The 23189-nt window shown below is 49.9% G+C and overlaps 6 protein-coding genes across 11 annotated transcripts in view; 2 read left to right on the top strand and 4 right to left on the bottom strand.

The window, feature by feature from the left end:
* LOC120959964 (kinesin-like protein KIF21B) overlaps positions 1-9455 on the bottom strand; it is a 40930-nt gene extending 31475 nt beyond the window's left edge. For all 6 annotated transcript variants that reach the window (XR_007452781.1, XM_049610683.1, XM_049610680.1 and 3 more), the window contains exons 1-3: positions 9335-9455; positions 7785-8113; positions 178-473 (exon numbers count right to left, since the gene is read on the bottom strand). Coding sequence is in view for 5 of the 6 variants with exons in the window: in XM_049610683.1 (XP_049466640.1) it covers positions 178-221 (44 nt within the window). In the remaining variant the exon portion in view is untranslated. The remainder of the gene's footprint in view (positions 1-177; positions 474-7784; positions 8114-9334) is intronic.
* Positions 9456-9801: 346 nt separating this feature from the next.
* LOC120958662 (probable aminopeptidase NPEPL1) lies at positions 9802-11714 on the top strand. The gene has a single exon (XM_040381615.2). The coding sequence runs from the start codon at positions 9933-9935 to the stop codon at positions 11511-11513; it is 1581 nt and encodes a 526-aa protein (XP_040237549.2). The 5' UTR covers positions 9802-9932; the 3' UTR covers positions 11514-11714.
* A 10-nt stretch (positions 11715-11724) lies between these two features.
* On the bottom strand, positions 11725-12853 carry LOC120958664 (ankyrin repeat domain-containing protein 49). The gene is made up of 2 exons (XM_040381617.2): positions 12503-12853; positions 11725-12435 (listed from the first exon to the last, which is right to left on the bottom strand). Exons 1-2 carry the CDS (start codon positions 12696-12698, stop codon positions 11924-11926), a joined length of 708 nt encoding a protein of 235 aa, XP_040237551.1. The 5' UTR covers positions 12699-12853; the 3' UTR covers positions 11725-11923.
* Positions 12854-12985: 132 nt separating this feature from the next.
* On the bottom strand, positions 12986-14205 carry LOC120958665 (peroxisomal membrane protein 11B). The gene is made up of 3 exons (XM_040381618.2): positions 13940-14205; positions 13758-13870; positions 12986-13681 (listed from the first exon to the last, which is right to left on the bottom strand). The coding sequence occupies exons 1-3, from the start codon at positions 13993-13995 to the stop codon at positions 13188-13190; spliced, it is 663 nt and encodes a 220-aa protein (XP_040237552.2). The 5' UTR covers positions 13996-14205; the 3' UTR covers positions 12986-13187.
* Positions 14206-14380: 175 nt separating this feature from the next.
* Positions 14381-16176, bottom strand: LOC120958663 (uncharacterized protein C19orf47 homolog). Its single transcript, XM_040381616.2, has 3 exons — positions 15976-16176; positions 15564-15890; positions 14381-15490 (listed from the first exon to the last, which is right to left on the bottom strand). The coding sequence occupies exons 1-3, from the start codon at positions 15992-15994 to the stop codon at positions 14457-14459; spliced, it is 1380 nt and encodes a 459-aa protein (XP_040237550.2). The 5' UTR covers positions 15995-16176; the 3' UTR covers positions 14381-14456.
* Positions 16177-16435: 259 nt separating this feature from the next.
* On the top strand, positions 16436-23167 carry LOC120954743 (DNA-directed RNA polymerase II subunit RPB1). Its single transcript, XM_040374922.2, has 3 exons — positions 16436-19178; positions 19245-22564; positions 22633-23167. Exons 1-2 carry the CDS (start codon positions 16863-16865, stop codon positions 22560-22562), a joined length of 5634 nt encoding a protein of 1877 aa, XP_040230856.1. The 5' UTR covers positions 16436-16862; the 3' UTR covers positions 22563-22564; positions 22633-23167.
* The last annotated feature ends 22 nt before the right edge of the window (positions 23168-23189 follow it).

The raw sequence follows: 23189 nt of genomic DNA, 5'->3' as shown, positions 1-23189 counted from the left end.
ATTATTGCCTTGAACGCCAAACAAAAATATAGTCGCTTGCGAAGGTCAGTTACTGCTGAGGCTATATTTAACACCGAAAAGGCGGAGCACGAATTGAACTCAATTTCATCGAAATAATCCAATGCTAATGTTGTACAAAGTATAGAGAAATTTTAGAAGACGTAGAGATATGCTCACCTGACGGCCACCCGTACAGACGATTCCTTGTCTTCGTCTGGCATGTTGCCGTTTTTGGGAAGCTTTGTTTCACGGTCAGAAAAAGAATGCCTGTTTCCCGCTGACTTCACTAATGTTGCTGCTGATTATGCACTGCCACACATCCGAAACACGGTGATGGAGGTAGTTGCAGCCGCTCTGTGTACGTTGAATCTTGCTGGCAGTTGAGGCAGTAGAGGGTTGATGTAAGGTGCGCTGACACTTTTCCGGATGGGTTCAACTTCACAAGCCACTATTTGCGTATCAAACTATGAGGTCTGAAAGAAAGAAAGAATAGAAAAAACGAACCATGACAAAACAGTTGTAAGCAATCAATGTGGAAAGGGAAAGCCCGCTGCTGCTACCCCGTATAATTATCTACAACCTCAACCAGAACCTCCCTCGGTAGGTTTTGGTAGCATCAAGTGTTCAGAATTCTAAACGTCACCCTCCTAACGAGGAAACACATGAAACAGGCAAACGTTCATGAATATTAACCACGACACTCGAAAAAAAAACCAAAAGAAAAGCATAAGCGCTACCATCCGAGTGAGGTTTGACTGTTCTCTGCTCGCAACTCAGGTGGAAGTTGTTGTAACGAGTGGACGGGTCGTCGGTCGATCGGTCGGTAAACTCTTCAATGTACACACGTTTTATGCTCGCAACCGCAACCGAAAAACATTGACTGAGACGCGCTACTGCTGCTGAAAACCAAGATCAACCGTGCTGATAGTACCCAGGAGCGAACGTAGGAGAGCATGAGGAGAAGCATACGGGGTCCGACTGCGTCATAAATTACTGCGGCATGTATTTTTACTTCCGATGGCAGCCAAAGGTGACAAGAGGGTGAGCGTTACCGACGACACATCATCAAGCTAAGTAGTTTGGGGCTGTCGGACACAAGAGCTGCGCTTACGAACTGTTCGCTCCTCAAAGGTAGCAGCAGAGGTTTCGTTTTTATATTTTAAAACGACTTTTAGCCGGCGACACAGTGTTAAGAGCGCCCTCCATTCTGTCTCAAAATAGTCTCGAAAATATAGGTACAAGGCTTACAATAAAAGCAAGCTTAGTAATACGAGTTCTTTCCTACCTCCTAATGGGGACAGAATCGGACCGACCGACACTGCAGGTGAGTGTCGTCTATCTTGCGCAGAGCTGTACACAAGTTCGTAACCACGTTCACAGAGCGACTCATGTTTATGGACATACAAAGTAACGATTCGTCACAATTATTCCAGCATACGCATAAGCACCGATAAAAATGTTAATATAGTTTCATTCAACAGTTTCCGTTTGTCTTTTCTTTGCTTCCCATCCTCGAACCGCGCCCCCCAAGGGCAGCATTAAAACATACAAAATAAAACAATTTTATCGATGCCGTAAATTAGGAGAAAATAAGTGACGTTTCTTTTATGCCCCTTGGGATTCGTTAATTGCACTTCGGACGCTGGTCGGCGGGCGGCTACACATCCACGCATGACGACGAACCACCACACCACCGTTCGTTTGATGGGTGAAAAATGTATGATGGGAAAAGGTGGATGGAGAGAATTAAAACGGACTCCCATTGTGTTGTTACCAGGCTGAAGATAATGTAAGATTATTAACTATAAAACAACGCTCTGATAACTCTTGCCTTTGAGTATGAGATCTTCCTAAAGAACTCACAGCGAATTATAGTACATTAGAGAAGATTCAGAAGACCTATACAACGTGTAGACAACAGCGTAATCTTGCGAGGACGTTCTAAATTCAATCTTCAAAAATAAACGATTGAGGGACATAAAAATAAATCCGTATGATTATACGCACACCAGGAAAGTAAACCAAATCGTAACACAGAACACGCATGACACATCGAACAAAGTGTTTGAACTTAGAGGCCTATTCGCTGGGGAATACTATTCGTGGTCTTCGCTAGTCTGTCTGGTCCCCTTCAAACCACCCATCGGGCAATGAAAACCCAAATGAAACCAGATAATAGTTTAAAAGCATGCCGCTCTGTTTATCTCAAAAAAGCGGGCACATTGTTTCGTTTCCAGCTCTCGTACAAATAGTGTGTCATACGCTTTAATGGCTGCTTCACACCGCGTACAAGCAAAGTGTGTGTGTGTTCACGAAGGTAACAAAAAGTACTTCCCTCACTAATCAATAGAACAGCCATCAACGTAATGGAACGTTGAATGCGCTTGCGTTTATTGCTATCACTTCCCAATTCGATAGTTTTGGCTATTGCGCGTGGGGAGACACTCAGGGACAAACATTTACAATACACCTCAAACACCTCAAAAACACAGTACAATTCGTGGTGTGCAATAAAAAACAAAACCAGCCAAGCAACCTTACACTTATGCCATTAGCTGACAAGGGGATGCTAATGATGGAAAGTACGTGTAAATGAGTAAGCGTAGGCTTTTACATGTATGATTTTTCGTTCAATTTAAATCTTTATGCTAAATCTACCTCTTACCAACAGTAAAGACAACCCAAAGCTTCAAATTAATGTCTTTATTCAATGAAAAACTAAATAAATTTGACGAAAACTCCCCATCATTAAATTTAGAGGCAATAAAAATACCTTTCCAAGCGCATTGTCACGTAACCGAGGGAACACACCCCGCAAGACACATCGGCCGATCGGAAGCGAGAGTTGAATGAACTTTCTCGCCTAAATTTGTGACACAAGACTCAAAAAAAAAAAACAAAAATCAAGACTAATGTGTCTCTAAACTCACCAGCATCCCTAGGAAAAAAAAAAAACCAGAGCAACAATCTCGTTTCACCGCGATTGCGACTCTTTTTTCCAACACGTCCGTCCACGCCAGCAGCCAATTTTAACGTCCAAAATCGTTGCTTTCAAGGCGAACAGTCCTTGGGAGAAAATGGAAAGCAGCACCGTTTTCCCTCCCATTTCCCTCCGGTGTAATAGCCGACCATTCGGCAGCCCTTCGTTGTGGTGTTTTTAGTTTATTTTGGGCACACGCAAAAGGTCCGTATGCATCACCGAAAGGAAGTGGAAGCAATCAACAGCTGTTCGCTGCGTTTGATCCAAATTTTAACTCTTTCAATTCCTCCAACAAAATCTCACTGATTGATTACTGCTGCGGTGTGAACTCGTGGGACGATAACTCTTGGTGCATTTGGTGGAAAAGTATCTCGTATCGCTTATTTTATAAATTCATACATCAATTCCATTCTGCGTGATGGAATTAATAATAGTTTTTCGGGTTTCTTAGTTGCACAACAAGCCTTTTTCTTCATGCTCTGTTTAATTAATTTATCACACTGTATGATCTAAAAAATGCCTAGATGAAATGGCATAATGAACGCAAAGAAGGACCAAGATTGGAAAAGTATGATAAACATGCTCACGTGAGACACCCCATGGTGTGAAAACTTCAACCTCCCAAAACGACAGAGGACACGGTCGATAAAACATAACCACATGACGATGACGATGATGATGTAATTTCCATTCGATCTGTAGAGGTTGCCATTTCACTAATTAGATTGTGACCCAGGGCATCTCCAAGGGCTGTGCAATAAAAATGCTGAATTTTATTGTCTCTTTATTCGATATCTTTTCACCGATGTCATGTAACGTTTTGTGGAGGATTTAAGTAGAAGGACTTTGTACACTATGAATATTTTGGATGCGAATGGGAAATGTATAATTTTCCACAAGAACCATTCACGCAAAGGCGCCATTGAATCCTCATTACAAGCACTACACACACATCCATCACAATCCATCACACTCTTCTTCATTTGGTTGATGGACAATTGCAGGCACAAGGAGTACTCATTACAGACCACAAAAAAGAAGCAATCGATAATCATCCAGTTCGATCGAAATAATTGAACAGGCCGCCCTGTCGAAACAAAACGCAATACGAAGATTAGGAAACATCGATCCATTGTGGATACGTTATTAGAAAATCGTTCATTAAACCGCCGCCACGCCGCTAATATGATTCTTCTTTGTACCATTGCAATGGTAGACATAAAGTTGCAAATAAACTAGGACATTTCCTTCACACCCACCACCCAAACGAATCCAGTTCAATCGCGCACTGCACTGCACTGCACTTTTCCCTCCCCGTGCAACCGATTAAACCTACTTTTCTTCCTCTGCTGGATGAACTGGTTTGTGCCCCTGTGCAGCACGCATGCATCTCGGTCGCTCTTCAGCAACACCCACCACCACCACCGTCTCATAGATTTCACCCAACTTCCCCTTAGCTTATTTCCAGGTGTACGGAAGTGTGTGAAGTTTGGAGGGCCGCAAGGAGGTGGTTGATAATGGCAAATGGCCCCCACGAGTAGCGCACCGAGGTGGAGAGTTGATTCGATTTTCTATCACACACTGTGGCGCGTTGTCGAGACAGAACACACTCTTTCTTTTTTCTGTGCGGATAGATTTAAAGCCTGCCATCGATGATGGTGGTATCGATCGAAAACTGAGCCCACCAAATAGGGTCGGACAGGGGAGATGAAATGGGAGAAAAAAGCTGACACTTGCGAGCTATGTTTGGATGGATTTAATTAAAGCTAAAGAAGTGAAAACACGTTTGCCGCGGTACTGGTTAGGGCTGTTTGGGCCACATTTTGATAACAATGTGAATGGGATTAGATTGAAAAGAGAAAAAGTGAGAAAAATAATGCAAGAAAAATTATGAAAAAAACGTATCTCGTAGTTTAGCTGCTTGAATCAAATCATTCACCCTCCACCAAGCAATTCCAAACCCCTAATGGAAAGAATACTACACCGAAAGGTGCGAACATAATTCCTGCTTCTTGTTATGTTTCCCGCGCGTGTATTCTGCTCAAAACGTGCCTCCTTCAAACTGCACGGGGGTAAAACCAAATTAAAGTCGGGGGAAAAAACGGCCGCAGCAGCTCTCCTCTTCTTATTGCGCCGTTCGAAAGCAGACCAGCGGCCCCTTTCTTAGGCTCAGACGCCACCCTCACCACACTGGGCCGGCGGCTGGTGGTGTGGAAAGTGATGCAGAAACATTGCTTTCCCACCCCACCAACCCGGTTTCGTGGTTGGCACTAACGGAAAATTTCAGCCAACCGCCACCACCACCACACCACCATGGCGCGCGCGTTTTCTGCGCCATATCCCACGAGGCCGCGCAGAAGGAAATTTCGCGAAGCTCGCTTGCGCACACGACTCTAACACACACACACACACACACACAGAGGCAGGCGTGCACGGGTTTTTGGAGCTTTTTTCCATGCATAGTATGTATTGTTGCTAGGAGGTTGCCATGTGGCGGTGTGCGACCACGTTTGGTCTGCTGCTAATTTCGAGCCACGGAGGAGGGAGAGTGTGTTTGGCCAGCAGGGAAAAGCAAATTTGAAACCAACGCAAAACAGTGCGATCGAACAAACGAGGCAAACACAAAGTGAGGGAAAATCACCACTCTTTTGGGGGGTGAAAAGCCAACGAGCGGCACAAATCCGTGATCGGAGAAAGACGACGAACCGTGTAAACGCGTTTTTATACGAAATGATCTTAACATTTTTGGTAGTAAAATAAAGTTCCACCATGTGTCTTCCAATGCTTTTCCAACCGACACAACACACACAACCGGTTCGAAACACAACCGCTGCGCGAATATCGTGATAAAAAGGTCCCAATCAATAAATGACGCATTAAAAAAAAAAAGTAAGCGATCTCCCCCCCCCCCCCCCCCCCCCCGTGTCCATAACCGGGCGTGCAGCATCCGCCAGAACCGGTTTGCCGTTTGCATGATTTGGACGATTATTTGATTCGGACGTATTTATTGTAATGGTTTTTTCTCTCTCTCTTTCTGTGTGTGTTTTTATACTTGACATAATTCCAAAAATCATCACCTCAATGATTTTCAAACTCGTTGAAACGATTGAACAAGCAAAGTTGGTTGTATATTTTAATCGTGCACGGCAGGGCAAACGAGAAACTGGAATAAGTTGTAGTGGAAAAGCTGGAAAAGCATTCTATTGACAATGACCCACACACTGGAAACAGATTAAAACACGATTTCTTTTCGCTCCTGTGCTTTTTGTATGGATTACCGTCCCAAATGAAGAGTCACGAATGTTTTTATAAAAACATTAGCTCTTGGCAGTTGTGTGTGTTTTTGGCAGCTTTAGTCCCATTTGCCAAAAGAAGAGCATGCCTTTTGTCTGGCACGGGTCTGGCACGGCTTTTGCCAGCGCTATGCCCTTGAAAACATCGACCCCTCGAGATGTCATGTGCACACACACGCCCCCTGCTCAGCAGCATAATGTGTCCATAGCACACAAACGCCCTTATTGCCATTCATTCTCGTAAAAGAGGACTAGCGAGTTTGGCTCAAATGCTGTCCCAATGTTGAATGTTCTTTTCCATCGCCTGCTTCGTCCCAGAGATTGGCACACACCCTGATACATCCACCATACAACGATGCTACACCTTCTCCCATGGCTCGTCTGGGGGACCACAATTGAAAATGAATCAACCCCCGCAAAACGAAACGAAATTTCTTCAATGAAGTAAAGCCCGAACCGTGGCTTATGTAATGCGGCTGGACCAGGCCGGCGAGCAGCGCTGAATGGAAGTCAGGGTCAGTCCATCTGACTTACAGCCCGCGGCAGGAGGATGCGATCGGAACTCGGTCGCTCTGCTCTTCCGTTCCCGTCTATAGGTCCGTTTCATCACGTTCCGATTTTTTCTGAATGTATCCCCCACCATTCTCCAGCTTACCCCACGAATCAGAGTCGACAACCCACGCAACCACGGCCAACATAAGGCCTACATCTCTGCAATGTCACGTACGGTACCAGTAACTGCTGGCCAGCAAAGTGGGCAGCTTATCTTACATCAATAAATGTGCTAAACTTAACTCATGATGCCAAACCACCATATACAAGCATAGGTTAGGGCGAAATATCTCTTGCTGGGGCACTACTTGGAGCAGGAAACGTGTATTTCTAGTTTAAGAGACAGTCCCCCATGCGCTGACGACCCCAAACTGGACATGCGGAAAGAGTTATCAGGCAGTACCATCTCCTGAAGACTAAAAGAAGGGTTGCTTAAGACCTGCCGATGGTCCCACAATACCTGACGACGCTTCTCAAGCTAATCTGAACCAGAATGTCTAACCAAAATTGAATTAGAATTTCAAAAAATCAAACGCATTCAGCACGGCAAGCTCGTTATGGTGGTCGTTGTTCCATCGCATAACCAATCGAAGTAGCTTGGCCAACGCAACCGTTACAAACACCTCCCCTCCCCTTTGCGACCACCCGGCACAGTTCGATTCACGTTGTCATGGAAGATTTTGCACGGTCCCCTTTCTACAAGCACACCATTGGACAGGCACACACACGCATACACCCTGTCTACCTTATGTGAAACGTGCGGAGGCAGACCCATTCAAGAGACGAAGTTCAAGCCAGGGGCCCACACACACATACGGTCGCGGACTGCAGGTTCCGCGCGGAGGAGGAGGACACAAAACAACCCCTACACCCTAACACAGTAACCGCCGCCACCGCCACCACCGCCAACCGCCGAATGCGTCTCTCTCGCATTACCACCCCACGACTGTTGTACTTACCCACTGATTCTGCGCTGGTTTCTGTGCTGCGACTTCACACAAAAAACAGCACGAGTTTCCGCTTTGTGGATCACCAAATTTCCTTCGATTTTGAATCGAGTTGACTTCCGTTCTCTTCCCTTTTTGCTTTCTTTTCAAGCGCATACACACACTCACGCACGCACGAACGATGATGGCGAATGATGAGTATTCTTGTTTTTCTTTTTTCTTTTTTAATAGCAAAACATAACTACGAAATCAATCACTGAACACACGTACTCGATGGAGGTTACTTGGATGTGCGAGGGGAAAGAAAAACTTCATTTTTATGCAGCGACTGCACACGGGTACTGCAAGAAAAGCGCACACACACGTAAACATAAAGGAATTAAAACACACAGGCATATACATTTCAAACACTTTAGTAGTTTACGTTGCCCACAGGTGACTTTTGATATTTCTTTACTGATTGGCAATTTTCCCATAAGCTAGAGTTGTGCCCGAGAACAAGGCTCTAGAACAGGGTACAATTTCACACCTGTCTTTGTCGCTGAATCAAAGAACGACGATGTTCCCTCTTCGTTCTAAAGACACACAAAAAGTAATGATAAATCGATTGCAGACAGGTGGTAGAGAGCAAAAATAAAAAAAGAGCTCAATCATCCATCAAAAACCTGTTCCCTGTAATGTGCCCAGCATCCATAGAGGCAGCCGTACACGATCCCGTGCACAAACAAGTTTTATGTTTTTGCACTCTCAAACGGTCGACACAAAAATGCAACCACATGTCCGCATGCAGCAGAAACAATAAGGTAACGCGTTTGCATATTTTATGGCTCATCACACACACACGCGACACCAAGAGGTGTCCACGGCGAAGGGACTGGCTAATAAAACCACGGATACAAAAAACAAAATGCCCCAAGCCGAATATTTGTCAGGCAATTTAGGCTTCAGGACAGGAATATTTGTTTTCCCATTACGCTGCCCGGGAACGTACGAAAGACACAATCGTAAAAAGGGCAACTCGATAATGAGGAAGTTTTGCCACAACCGAAATAACATTTGCTTTCACGCCTAACATGCCCTCTATTGTTCCAGAGCGTACCCCCGATACGCGGAATCGTGTTTCCTCAGCCAAGCTTTTCGCTTCGCTTGACTCTTGCCAGCAGAGCCTGCTATGGTATTATTGATTTTTATGCGAACCAAATTTTGACTACGCCACCGTGAACGCTTTCCAGAATCCTATTATCGGTGCGGAATTTCCAGTTAGATTGCAGTTGGAATATGATAAAAGACATCCATATACGCTCACGGAAAATCACAATTCACTAATATTCATTCTCGCGTTATATTCCTTCTCCCTTTTTATTGCTTTTCGTTGTAAACTTTCGGTAGGGTGTCGTTTCGCTAGATTGTTGCAGACCGAAAAACAAAGCTTTTAACCATTTCAAACACTGGCAACAGAAAGCACACTTCCGACGGGGCAGCTAATCGGCAGTAACAACTTTTTGCATTCTGCCTTCGTAAGGGAATACAAAAAACACACACAAACACATAATAATGCTCACTTCAATAACAATAGAAAAATCCACCGTGTTTCAGCAACGGTGGATGGATGAAAAGCAGAACCAAAAGCACACACCAAGCGCGACCCCGACAAACGCACACTTACGCGGTCGCTTTTGTTTTGACACTGTGCGAAGCAACACAAGCGATTCAAGCCACCAAGAGCGGATCAAGCCAGGCTGTATCGTCCCACGCAAATTGACAAATGGCGCCGACCAATGTGGATTCTGAATTGACAGTTTAGATCACAAACGATTCGTTGGGCTGGATAGATTTAAAAAAAGTTGTAGTTTTCAGTGGTAGACATTAAAAAATTATCTCAAAAGAGATGGCACTAGGATACTGTATTGTAGGATTGGATCGAAAATACGCTCCTGTTTTGCAAAACTGTGATCTCACCTGACACGGCGCTGCTGTCGAAGAGAGCCGGTTGATTTTTGACAGTTGACAGTAGAAACGAAACCGAAGCAAAATCTCCATTTATTTTTTTTCGCTATCGTTCAAGTGTCCGCAACAAATTCCGAACCTCTTTAGCCAGAGTCCACCGGGTTTTGCCACTGTTGCCGTGACCACCCGCCTTCGCAAGTGGGGTGTTACACGATGGCTCTGCTCAAGTTTCACCGCACGCTGCAGACGACCGATCCGCACACCGTACCGGTGCTGATCGTCGGGCAGCTCCGGCACCTAACGGAGCTACCGTTCGAGCGGATCAGCTCGAAGCTGGAACCGCGCGTCGAACGGGAAACGTTCGCCAAGGCCGTATCCTGTCTGCATCCCGCACCGACGGACACGTGTTCGCTCTACCTCGATCTGGCGCGCGTTGCCGCCCTGCCGCTGAAATCTTCCCGGCACAATACCGCGTCCAGGGCGCACTCGATTACGAAGCTGATTCAATCGAACACGACCGGCGTCAGCGAGTCGATTGTAATCGTGTGCGAAAAACAGGACCTGCTGGCATCGGCCTGTGCGGTCGCGCGAGCTTTCCCGCTGTACAGCCGGAAAACGTCCAAGGGCGCCAATGTGGATCCGCCGCCGACGGTTCACATCGAGTTTGTGCTGGTGGGCGGCAACAGTCCGACCGATACGGAGATTACCGAGGAGGATGTGCTGGTGCTGGCCAACGTGACTGTCGGCATCCGGCTGACGGCCCGCATCGTGGACGCGCCGTGCAACGAGATGAACGTGTCCGGATTCTTGTCCGAGGTGGAAGCAATCGCGCTGGAGCTTGGCTTAAAGTCGAAGATCATCCGGGGAGAGGAGCTGCAGCAAAAGGGTTTCGGTGGCATCTACGGTGTCGGTAAGGCGGCGCTGGACCCGCCCGCCCTGGCGGTGCTGTCGCACGAGCCGAAGGGCGCAACGGAGACGGTGGCCTGGGTGGGCAAGGGCATCGTGTTCGATACGGGCGGTCTTAGCATCAAGGGCAAAACGGCGATGCCGGGCATGAAGCGGGACTGTGGCGGCGCTGCCGCTATACTGGGTGGATTCTACGCCGCCGTCAAGAGCGGCTTCCGGCAGAATCTGCACGCCGTGTTCTGCTTGGCGGAAAACTCGGTCGGCCCGTTGGCCACCCGCCCCGACGACATTCATCGGCTGTACTCGGGCTGCACGGTGGAGATCAACAACACGGACGCGGAAGGACGGCTCGTGCTGGCGGATGGGGTCGTGTACGCGGACCGCGATCTCAAGGCAAACGTGATCCTCGACATGGCAACGCTGACCGGTGCGCAGGGCATCGCGACGGGCAAGTATCACGGTGCGATTCTCACCAACAGCGACGAGTGGGAAGAGAAGGCAATGGAAATCGGACGTCGTACCGGCGATATGTTGTGCCCGGTGCCGTACTGTCCCGAGCTGCACTTCAGCGAGTTTAATTCGGCCGTGGCGGATATGAAAAACTCCGTCATGGATCGTGGCAATGCGCAGGTCAGCTGTGCGGGACTGTTTATCGGGGCGCATCTTGGCTTCGAGTACGGCGGCTCCTGGATGCACGTCGACATGGCCGCCCCGGTGCATAATGGCGAACGTGCGACCGGGTACGGTGTGGCACTGCTGGCCGGACTGTTCGGAGAACACAGCAAGGCAGCCATTCTGCGTGACATCGCGAACCAACCGACGGTTCCGAGGAACAAGACGGCAGGGAATGGCACGGAACCACCGCTGAAGAAGGCCTGCTTGGATTGAAGCACGAAAAAGAGCCACCAGAAGACCAACTCCACAAAATTTAGAAATGGCTTTCGCATCACAAGCTCCTTTGTTGATTCGGGGAGAGCTGCACCGGAAAAGAAAGATCTTATTTGACGTACACGGGCTGAATCGTCGCATTTGATGAGGTTGGATATTCATTTTTCATATTAATAAAGCGAATTAGAAATAACAATACAAGTACGCATAGTTAGAGTAATCGAAGGATGGACATGGGCAACCACTTGACAATGGAAATAATTTATTGTACACACACAGACAGTTGTTATCACCAGTCGTCGCCCGTTCAAATTGCATTCAATGCAGAGATAATAGAATTATTGATTGTTAAAGCGAGCAAACGAACCGATAATAGAGGCTGAGGAACGATCAACCGTTCCCGGACTAATCTAATCGATCATGCCTGTTTCGACCGTAAAGGCCGAATGCGCCATCGCAAACAACGGGAAAGTGTCGCCGCTTCGCTTCGCTATCTGTTCAGCCTTTTCATCCGAGTTGTTCCGACGCTCCGGATCACAGCGCCCATTCATCAGCAGCGTTACCAGGGTGGACCGGCAGCTCGACACGGTGACGGTAATATGTAGCGGCGTCTGGTCCCCATCCGAAGGTGCATTCACGTCGGCACCATGCTGCAGCAACAGCGCAGCACAGCCAGCATTATTCCACTTGCACGCCGAATGCAACGGTGTCCAGCCCATGTCGGTGCGAGCATTCGGATCGGACCCGTACCGCAGCAACACCATTGCCATCTCGCGGTTATTGTTGTAGCACGCTTTGTGTAGTGCCGTGTACCCGTCTCGATCGATCGCCTCCACTACGCACGGTTTGCGGCAAACGATGGCTTCCACTATTTCCTGCTTGTTTTCCCCGGCAGCCCACAGCACCTGTCGTTCGTAGCTGGCTAAACAATTTTAACAAAAGCAAAAGTTAATTCAAGGTTTCGAAGCAACTGACGGGGATTCGCATACCGTTCGGTTCTTTGTCCTCTTCGATTAAATCGTCGGGATCGTCCCATCCGCTGACGAACATGCCGCGCGGCACCTTGCTCATCTTTGCCTCCAGTGCTTCGAGCGTGTCCATTTCCTCCTCCTCCTCTTCAGCGGCATCGTCCTTCGTTAGCGATTTGGCAATGTTATCCCAGTCGTTTAACGTACGATTAGACATTTTGCAAACTGTTTGAGATGGCCGAAGATTGCCGTTCCGCACAAAAATGTATTCCGGGCACCAAGCAGAACCGTTTATTTGTGTGTTGTTTGGGTCGTTTGTTTACAATGAACTGTCAAATGCTTTGAGAAATGTTCAGCTGTGGTTAGACGAGTGGCTATGTTCCATGGCAGGTTGCATTCAAACACGTTCAACATCGTTTTTTTAGAAGACGGCTATCGAACGAAAAGGTAATTTCCTGTCGATTGTGTTCTCTTCATTTTTATCCATTAATCTGCTATCAGATGTTTAGAAATAACTTTCCATAAAGATTTATTGCTATCATACTTTAGTGTGTGTGTTCGTTGCAGTGAAAAATAGTTGTACAAAATCGTCCCCAATTGCCTGAGTATAAATATACGCATCAGTGATCCCAACAGTTTTTACCCTTTCACCAAAAAATCACAAACGTAACAATCATTGAGCACGCTGCACCACCCCATTCCATCGCTAAAACTTTAATCTCGGATACACCAGCGGTAAAAGTCCCATCAGGGATGAAATGGCTCCGAGCAATCCGATGGTTTGATTCGACACCGGCAAGATACCGAGTCCGTTAAGGGGAATAAAAACGTCGCACACGTTCTTGATGGTGTCCACGAGCAGTGGTTTGTTTTCCCGATACACAGCGTACAGCGTTCGTTGCAGGTTGCGAATGTTCGACCGGCTGTAGTACACAAACAGCCGGTACAGTTCCTGCACATCCCGGCACAGATTGAACAGGATCGAAATCAACCAAAACCGGTTCGACCGATCGACCCATTTGTTTGTGTTAATGTTTTTGTTGATCCCAGACCGCGACAGCCAGACGACGTGATCGGCTAGCAGGAACAGTCCCGATGCTATCTTGCCGAGGGTGATAAACAGTTGTGCGGACAGCTCTTTTAGCTTCAGACCGGCCGTCGCACTGTACAGCACCTCAAACCCTTTTCCAAAGCGAAGCACTGAAAGGAGAGAATGACAACAGGAAATGATGAAATTCGATGCTCGAGACACGGTAACAGTACTCGCTGTACGAACATTTTCGGAATGAACTGAGAATGCTTTCGATGTGTTTCAGCAGCTGTACCGTTTCGATGGATCCCGATCCGTCCTTGCTGGCCCACAGAGCGCGACACGAGTATTGGCACAACCTAGACGAATGTCGAGTGAAATCTATTAGTGTTACAGTCGTTCCAGAATTCCCTGCTCCATTCCAGTACCTGGCAACCTTATCCTTTCCCACGGTTTGGCTGTTTAGCTTGATGACGATGTCCATGTTTCGGTGTCTCGGTTGTTGTCGTTCGGCTTTTAAAGACGCAATGCAAGTAACTCACGAACTTAGGGCCGAAACATTAGCGGAACTCCAGCTGCACAAACTACAATTCGGATACAAAGTTCACTCCATTCAAGTGGAACGGGGAGAGCCACAATCTTGTTCTGTAATAAAGTAATTATTGACTTTGCCGATAACGAAGATAACAACAAAGCAAAATGATGGAAAACGAGCTGACCGCTTGACAGCTTCCCGCGTTTATCACACGTGTTTGAAGGTTTCAATTCAAAGCGAGATCGGACAGCGTTTGGGAAAACGTTTGCCTTATTTTTGTACGCTCTGCTGGTTTAACTTGAGGAAAGCAAATTTATTGTCCGTACAGGTCAAATTCGTCTGGCATAAATTGTCGATTTGTTTATTAGTGTAAACAATTGCTTGACGCTAGTTAGTGTGTAGATTCACATTCACTTACGGCTATATCCTAGTCGTTCAAACACGCTGCCGCCGCCACTGCTGGCGACCGGACCGCTGCGTCCAACTTTTGTCATTTTCGAATCGAGGCTGAATCTTTTCACCCGCTGCACGATGTCCTTCGCGCTGCTGGAGGATGTCTGCGAGCCTAAGCTGAGCCGTGCTGTGATCGGTTGCTTGTGTCGCGATCCCCCACCGATCGTGTCCGCTTTCAGCCCACTTCGCACGGGGGACACCTTGGTGACGGGTGGTGGTTTCATGTGCACTACCTTCTTTGTACCGTGCAGGGACCCGGGCAATCGTTTCAGCGAGACAGTAGTGCTGGTTCCCGTTCTAGCCGCACCCCCGAGACGTTGCTTGACCGAGACTTCCTTCTCGTCGAACCTCATGCGACTGACTGGTGCTGGTTTGGGATTTGGAGGCTTTTGCAGCTTTCTTGGGGCAATTTCAAGCACCTCATCCTCTTCAGAAAACGAAACCGACTTTAGTGTGCCTCCTCCGCCCACCATCGGATAGTCCTCCAGATCGTCCTCATCCGAGGATGTAGGCAGGGCCGCCTTAGCGGGCATCTTTTTCACCAGAATTACCTTCTGCTGGGAGGGACGGATTATCGTCGGAGTTGTCGAAGATTTACCATTGGTGATGGTTGTTTTTAAAATGCTGGATGATATTGTGCTACCGTTGTCGGTCACCGTTCGGCCACCTAGCCGTGAAAAGATGGAACTCGAAGCGGAAGTTGTTATCTGTACTGGTGGGGCTGCTTTCGAGCTTACTTTACTCGGCGGTTCGCTATCTTTGTTCAGTCGATCGAAGATGCCACCCCGCTTGGTACCCGTCGCCTTTGACACCGTGGATAGAACGTCGGAGCTGTGGGAGGATTTGGTGTCCTGTGCCTTTTCCAGGATTTCTCTACTTCGCGGGGTACTGCCGGAAGGGAGAGTGATTTTATATTTACCCTCGTGTTCGGGCAAGACGCGTCGAGCTTTTGATTCCACCTTCGACGATACGGCAGTAGTTGATACAGTTCCTGAGGAAGACACAGTTTATAGGGAAAGTTTAGTGGTAATTGTTGGCGTTGCGCGGTTTGCCGTCTCTCTTACTCGTGAATCCAGTCTTGTCCGTCCTTTTGCTGCCATTGCTGACCGAGGCAGTACTCGGAGTAGCTGAAACTGTCGCAACTGGGACTGGAACGTCCGGCTCTGGCACGGACAGCACCTTGTCTCTGGCGCTCTGCTCGTGGACCTTCTTAGCGTGGCGCAAGATCGCTATTATGTCGCCCATCGTAGTGATGCCCATCTCGCGAAGGTACTCCTTGTTCAGGTCCATCAGCATGTCCATCTGGATGCGATTCTCCACAAACACGTGCGCATATGTCGCGGCTGCCGGCGACGGAATATCTGCGTTGGTAAAGAACTTTACCCATGTTGCTGTAAGTAAGATGTGAGTTAGTTAGAACGAGCCCTTGCTATGCACACCCCAAACAAATGGTGCTCTTCAGCATGCACAACAAACCTGCCGTCGGAGTCGGCATTGTGGCCACTGGATAGAATACTGTTGGTCAGTTGGCCTGGCTTCAGTGGCAGCGTCCCAGTAGCTTCGCCGCGTTCCAGCAACTCTCCCGAAAATACACAACTTTTTATCAACTTTTTCGCCGTATTTGGCCCAAAAATAAAGCCTGCGGCTTGGAAAATTTGTTAATTGTCAAACTACAAGAAAAAAAAACACGATCTCCTGTCAATGCTGTCAGTTGCGTATCCCTTTGCTGGCAGTTTATTTGTTTTGTTCATCCCAACAACTTATTGCTGTGCATAAATAGAAGCTTTTTGTACTTAAAAAATTCTAAAATTTCTATTTGTTTGTTACTAATCAAAATGAGATAGTTTTAAACGTTAAATTAAATGAATGTATTGACCGCTCCCACTGTGCGTACTGACAGCATGCGCTGACGTCTGTCACACTGTCTGTGCGAGGTGTGCGCGTGCATGTGTGTGTGCGGCGCAATTTCCCAAATGGACGCGTGTATTTCATCACGGGCAGCATTTTGTTCGCAGTGAAATTTCCTTCTCCCCACACTGTAAACCGTTCAGAACGAACCAAAACAATTGACAACGGCTGCCGGGACGCTCCGGGCACGGAGTAGTGCTGAAAGCAGCTCGGGAAACGGTGGATTTTAGGCGCAGTGTGCCTTTTTCTTCCCTGGCTGGTTCCGTGCGCTGACTGTAGACTGTACGCCGTTGTTGCTGTGCGGCGAAGAAGAGAAAGAAAACGCACACTACGAACGGGTGAGCATTGCGTTGCTCCTGTGCTTGACCTTAGTCATCCCTTCTCCGAGTGTGTGTTTTCGTTTAGCGAAAATCCGTACAACCTTGGCGTGAAGCAGTCGAATTCCGACCGTCAGGATGAGTGGAGAATCGAAGGCGCCATTGCGCTTGGTCAAGCGCGTACAGTTCGGCATCCTGTCGCCGGACGAAATCCGTCGTATGTCGGTGACGGAGGGCGGCATACAGTATGCGGAAACGATGGAAGGTGGCCGGCCGAAGCTGTGCGGCCTGATGGACCCACGGCAGGGTGTGATCGAGCGTACGTCCCGGTGTCAAACGTGCGCGGGTAACATGACCGAATGCCCGGGCCACTTTGGGCATATCGATCTGGCCAAACCGGTGTTTCACATCGGCTTCATCACGAAGACGATCAAAATATTGCGCTGCGTGTGTTTCTACTGCTCCAAGATGCTCGTGTCGCCCCAGAACCCAAAGATCAAGGAGATCGTCCTGAAGTCGAAGGGCCAGCCCCGCAAGCGCCTCGCCTATGTGTACGATCTGTGCAAGGGAAAGAAAATCTGCGAAGGCGGTGAAGACATGGACATGTCCAAGGAGCCAACGGCGGACGGTGCGAAGAAGCAGGGCCACGGCGGTTGCGGTCACTACCAGCCATCGATCCGGCGTACCGGCCTGGACTTGATGGCCGAGTGGAAGGATGTTAACGACGAGAACCAGGAGAAAAAGATCCAGGTGTCGGCCGAGCGGGTGTATGAAATTCTGAAGCACATTACCGACGAAGAGTGTTTCGTGCTCGGCATGGATCCAAAGTTTGCGCGTCCTGATTGGATGATCATCACCGTGCTGCCGGTACCGCCGCTGGCCGTCCGGCCCGCGGTTGTGATGTTCGGCGCAACCAAGAATCAGGACGATTTAACGCACAAACTGTCCGACATCATCAAGGCGAACAACGAGCTGAAGAAGAACGAAGCTACCGGGGCGGCCGCACACGTCATTGCGGAAAACATCAAAATGCTGCAGTTCCATGTGGCCACGCTGGTCGACAACGATATGCCCGGTATGCCGAAAGCGATGCAGAAGAGTGGCAAACCGCTCAAAGCGATCAAGGCGCGTCTGAAGGGAAAGGAAGGCCGTATTCGCGGTAACTTGATGGGTAAGCGTGTCGATTTCTCGGCCCGTACCGTCATTACGCCCGATCCGAACCTGCGCATCGATCAGGTCGGCGTTCCACGCTCCGTAGCGCAGAATATGACCTTCCCCGAGCTGGTGACGCCGTTCAACATCGATCGGATGCAGGAGCTGGTACGTCGCGGTAACTCACAGTACCCGGGCGCCAAGTACATTGTGCGCGACAATGGCGAGCGAATCGATCTGCGGTTCCATCCGAAGTCGTCCGATCTGCATCTGCAGTGCGGGTACAAGGTGGAGCGCCATCTGCGCGACGACGATCTGGTCATTTTCAACCGTCAGCCCACGCTACACAAAATGAGTATGATGGGGCATCGGGTGAAGGTGTTGCCGTGGTCCACGTTTCGGATGAATCTTAGCTGCACCTCGCCGTACAACGCCGATTTCGACGGTGACGAGATGAACCTGCACGTGCCGCAGTCGATGGAGACGCGGGCGGAGATCGAAAACATTCACATCACTCCGCGCCAGATCATTACGCCGCAGGCCAACAAACCCGTCATGGGTATTGTGCAGGATACGCTGACGGCGGTGCGGAAGATGACCAAGCGCGACGTTTTCATCGAGAAGGAGCAGATGATGAACCTGCTCATGTTCTTGCCAACATGGGACGGTAAAATGCCCCAGCCCGCCATTCTCAAGCCGAAGCCGCTGTGGACGGGCAAGCAGATCTTTACGCTCATCATCCCCGGCAACGTGAACATGATCCGCACGCATTCCACCCACCCGGACGAGGAGGACGATGGACCGTACAAGTGGATCTCGCCCGGCGACACGAAGGTCATGGTCGAGCACGGCGATCTGATCATGGGCATCCTGTGCAAGAAAACGCTCGGTACGTCGGCTGGGTCGCTGCTGCATATCGTGTTCCTGGAGCTGGGGCACGAAATTGCCGGCCGGTTTTACGGCAACATCCAGACGGTCGTCAACAACTGGCTGTTGTTGGAGGGTCACAGTATCGGTATCGGTGACACCATTGCCGATCCGCAGACGTACGCCGAAATCCAGCGCGCCATTAAGAAGGCCAAGGAGGACGTGATAGGCGTGATCCAGAAGGCGCACAACATGGAGCTGGAACCGACGCCCGGTAACACGCTGCGACAGACGTTCGAGAATCAGGTGAACCGTATCCTGAACGATGCTCGTGACAAAACTGGTGGTTCCGCCAAGAAGTCGCTTACCGAGTACAACAACCTTAAGGCTATGGTCGTTTCCGGTTCCAAGGGATCCAACATTAACATTTCTCAGGTGAGTTTCGCTCCGTGTAACCGGTTGCATCTTCTTTAACACGGAATTGTCTTTTCCCTGTGGCAGGTTATTGCTTGTGTAGGCCAACAGAACGTCGAGGGTAAGCGCATTCCGTTCGGTTTCCGCAAACGCACACTGCCGCACTTCATCAAGGACGATTACGGTCCCGAGTCTCGTGGGTTCGTGGAAAATTCGTACCTTGCCGGGCTGACGCCGACCGAGTTCTACTTCCACGCCATGGGTGGTCGTGAAGGTTTGATCGATACTGCCGTCAAAACGGCCGAAACCGGTTACATCCAGCGTCGTTTGATCAAGGCTATGGAGTCCGTGATGGTCAACTACGACGGCACGGTGCGTAATTCGGTGGGGCAGCTGATTCAGCTGCGTTACGGCGAGGACGGTCTGTGCGGAGAGACGGTCGAGTTCCAGAACCTGCCAACGATCAAGCTCTCGAACAAGGTGTTCGAGAAGCGGTACCGCTTCGATCCGACCAACGAGCGTACGCTGCGGCGGATTTTCAACGAGGACGTCATCAAGGAGCTGACCGAAACGTCGTCCGTCATTCAGGAGATTGAGGCCGAGTACGAGCAGCTGTTGCGCGATCGTGAAGCACTGCGACAGATCTTCCCGAACGGCGACTCGAAGGTCGTACTGCCCTGCAATCTGCAGCGCATGATCTGGAATGTGCAGAAGATTTTCCACATCAACAAACGCTCGCCGACGGATCTGTCGCCGCTGAAGGTGATCCAGGGCGTGCGAGATCTGCTGCAACGTTGCGTGATCGTGGCCGGCACGGATCGGCTGTCGAAGCAGGCCAACGAGAACGCGACGCTGCTGTTCCAGTGTCTGGTGCGTTCGACGCTCTGCACAAAATACGTGGCCGAGGAGTTCCGGCTGAACAACGAAGCGTTCGAGTGGTTGATCGGTGAAATCGAGACGCGCTTCCAGCAGGCTCAGTGTAACCCGGGCGAGATGGTCGGTGCGTTGGCGGCCCAGTCGCTCGGCGAGCCGGCCACACAGATGACGCTGAACACGTTCCACTTTGCCGGTGTGTCGTCCAAGAACGTAACGCTCGGTGTGCCACGTTTGAAGGAAATTATCAACATTTCCAAGCGTCCCAAGGCACCTTCGCTGACCGTCTTCCTGACGGGCGGAGCGGCCCGTGACGCCGAAAAGGCCAAGAACGTGCTGTGCCGTTTGGAGCACACGACACTGCGTAAGGTGACGGCCAACACGGCCATCTACTACGATCCCGATCCGCAGCGTACGGTCATTGCCGAGGATCAGGAGTTCGTGAACGTGTACTACGAAATGCCTGACTTTGACCCGACGCGCATTTCCCCGTGGTTGCTGCGTATCGAGCTGGACCGTAAGCGAATGACGGACAAAAAGCTGACCATGGAACAGATCGCGGAGAAGATCAATGCCGGTTTCGGCGACGACTTGAACTGCATCTTCAACGACGACAATGCGGACAAGCTTGTGCTGCGCATCCGTATCATGAACGAGGACAACAAATTCCAGGAGAACGAGGAGGAAAACATGGACAAGATGGAGGACGACATGTTCCTGCGGTGTATCGAGGCGAACATGCTGTCGGACATGACGCTGCAGGGCATCGAAGCGATCGGCAAGGTGTACATGCATCTGCCGCAAACCGATGCGAAGAAGCGTATCGTCATCACGCCCGAGGGTGAGTTCAAGCCGATCGGCGAATGGTTGCTGGAAACGGACGGTACCTCCATGATGAAGGTGCTGAGCGAGCGGGACGTCGATCCGGTGCGCACGTACAGTAACGACATCTGTGAGATCTTCTCCGTGCTGGGCATCGAAGCCGTGCGAAAGTCGGTCGAGAAGGAAATGAACAACGTGCTGCAGTTCTACGGTCTTTACGTGAACTACCGACATCTGGCCCTGCTGTGTGACGTCATGACGGCGAAGGGCCATTTGATGGCCATCACTCGACACGGCATTAACCGGCAGGACACGGGTGCGCTGATGAGATGTTCGTTCGAGGAAACGGTTGACGTGTTGAACGATGCAGCGGCCCACGCGGAGGTCGATCCGATGCGTGGCGTGTCGGAGAACATCATCCTCGGCCAGCTGCCCCGAATGGGAACCGGTTGTTTCGATTTGCTGCTAGACGCGGAGAAATGCAAGCTGGGTATGGAAATTCCGCACACCTCGATACTGGGTGGCACGGGAATGTTCTTCGGTTCGGCGGCGACACCAAGCATGACACCGTGGCAACAGTCGGCCACCCCCGGCTACGGTGGATGGTCTCCATCCGGCCCGGCCAGTGGCATGACGCCCGGTGGGCCCAGCTTCTCGCCATCGGCACAGTCGGACGCATCGGGAATGTCTCCCTCGTCCTGGTCCCCGATTCGAGGATCACCCAGCTCTCCCGGTCCATCGATGTCGCCGTACCCGCCGTCGTCGCCATCAATGTCACCGTCCTACTCGCCGAGCAGTCCGAACTACGCGCCGAACTCACCGGGCGGTGCGTCGCCATCGTACTCTCCGACCAGCCCTGGCTATTCGCCACCGAGCCCACAGTATTCGCCGGGCAGCTCGAACTACTCCCCAAGCAGCCCCAACATCCACTCCGCGACGCAAAACTATTCGCCCACGTCGCCAAGCTATTCGCCGATGTCTCCCATGCATCCGACGAGCGCATCCAACTTTGCCAGCCCGGGCTACTCCCCGACGAGTCCGTCGTATTCGCCGACCTCGCCCAGCTATTCACCTTCCTCTCCCGTCTTTTCACCGACCAGTCCGTCGTACTCACCGTCGAGCCCTTCGTACTCCCCGACCAGCCCGTCCTACTCACCGACAAGCCCATCCTACTCACCAACATCGCCCAACTTTACTCCCGTCACACCGTCCTACTCCCCGTCGAGCCCGAACTATTCGCCCACCTCACCGCACTACTCTCCGGCATCTCCCAGCTACTCGCCTTCCTCACCGAAATATTCTCCCACATCGCCGAGCTACTCGCCCACCTCACCGTCGTACATCGGAAGTCCGCACTACACACCCGCCAGCCCACAGTACGGGCAAGCGAGCCCGAACTATTCCCCGACGTCGCCCAGCTACTCGCCCTCTTCGCCGCAGCACTCGCCTGGCAGCAGCAGCAACCACTACAGCATCGGCTCGTCGTCGTACTCGCAAACGCCGGCACCGTACTCGCCCAACATGTCGTCGTACTCGCCCAGCAGTCCGAAGTACTCACCGACCAGCCCGGTCTACACGTCGAGCTCGCCGACCTATTCGCCCTCTTCGCCGGCCTATTCACCGACACCGCAGGGTTACAGTCCGTCGAGCCCGGCCAGTCCTACCTACTCGCCGACGAGTCCGTCGTACGACGATAGCAATGAGGATTAAGGGTATGTATCGATGTGATTGCGGAATAAAGTGCATTTTTAGTGTAATAAAACTTGTTGTTTTGTTTTAGGCTTTCTGATAGCAATTACATGCATCGCGGAGCATATGTTAACATTCTCTTCGTTACTGCTGATTCTGCTCGTTACCCTGCGTCAAATCTATTTCATATCAACGGGAATTCTTTTACACCGTGGGATACTGTTTTTCAAAAGCGATGAATATTATTTAATTTACAATTAACAACAACTGCAAGGAATGCAGAAAGGGAAGGATTATGTTTGCGCTTTTTTTTCTCTCAATACAACGCTACAACGAAACAAGTTGGTGGCAATATAGCATTTTAGTACTGCTAAACCAGAAGCAAATGATATGTATAAGCGAAACAGCGGCACCTTAATAAGTGGAACGCCGCCGCCAATGCAAGATAGGAAATGGCGATCAATTCATTACTCATCTGGTCATCATATAATGAGTGGTATTGGTCCCGGGCACTCCATCTGCACTGGGTTGGAGTAAGTTTCACGTGTAAATGATATTTTTAAGAATTATAGAACGATAATACACTATATTCAACACACCATTTCAATAAAAAGATGCAAAACGGATATTGTTTCGACTTTTCTACAG

The sequence above is a fragment of the Anopheles coluzzii genome, chromosome 3 (genome assembly GCF_943734685.1).
Source record: "Anopheles coluzzii chromosome 3, AcolN3, whole genome shotgun sequence".
In the NCBI taxonomy this organism is placed as follows: Eukaryota; Metazoa; Arthropoda; class Insecta; order Diptera; family Culicidae; genus Anopheles; species Anopheles coluzzii.
The sequence above is the reverse complement of the archived record's forward strand: the minus strand, read 5'-3'. Positions and strand labels throughout refer to the sequence as shown.

What these genes read in the sequence shown, in the direction of transcription:
- LOC120958664 (XM_040381617.2), bottom strand. Translation starts at nt 12,698, where the DNA reads ATGTCTAATCGTACGTTAAACGACTGGGATAACATTGCCAAATCGCTA. An exon ending in AGAGGACAAAGAACCGAACG is followed by an intron (nt 12,436 to 12,502) that starts GTATGCGAATCC and finishes AAAATTGTTTAG; the next exon opens with CCAGCTACGAACGACAGGTG.
- LOC120958662 (XM_040381615.2), top strand. Translation starts at nt 9,933, where the DNA reads ATGGCTCTGCTCAAGTTTCACCGCACGCTGCAGACGACCGATCCGCAC.
- LOC120954743 (XM_040374922.2), top strand. Translation starts at nt 16,863, where the DNA reads ATGAGTGGAGAATCGAAGGCGCCATTGCGCTTGGTCAAGCGCGTACAG. An exon ending in CCAACATTAACATTTCTCAG is followed by an intron (nt 19,179 to 19,244) that starts GTGAGTTTCGCT and finishes TCCCTGTGGCAG; the next exon opens with GTTATTGCTTGTGTAGGCCA.
- LOC120958663 (XM_040381616.2), bottom strand. An exon ending in GGACAAGACTGGATTCACGA is followed by an intron (nt 15,491 to 15,563) that starts GTAAGAGAGACG and finishes TGTCTTCCTCAG; the next exon opens with GAACTGTATCAACTACTGCC.
- LOC120958665 (XM_040381618.2), bottom strand. Translation starts at nt 13,995, where the DNA reads ATGGACATCGTCATCAAGCTAAACAGCCAAACCGTGGGAAAGGATAAG. An exon ending in GGAAAGGATAAGGTTGCCAG is followed by an intron (nt 13,871 to 13,939) that starts GTACTGGAATGG and finishes ACATTCGTCTAG; the next exon opens with GTTGTGCCAATACTCGTGTC. An exon ending in TCTCAGTTCATTCCGAAAAT is followed by an intron (nt 13,682 to 13,757) that starts GTTCGTACAGCG and finishes CTCTCCTTTCAG; the next exon opens with TGCTTCGCTTTGGAAAAGGG.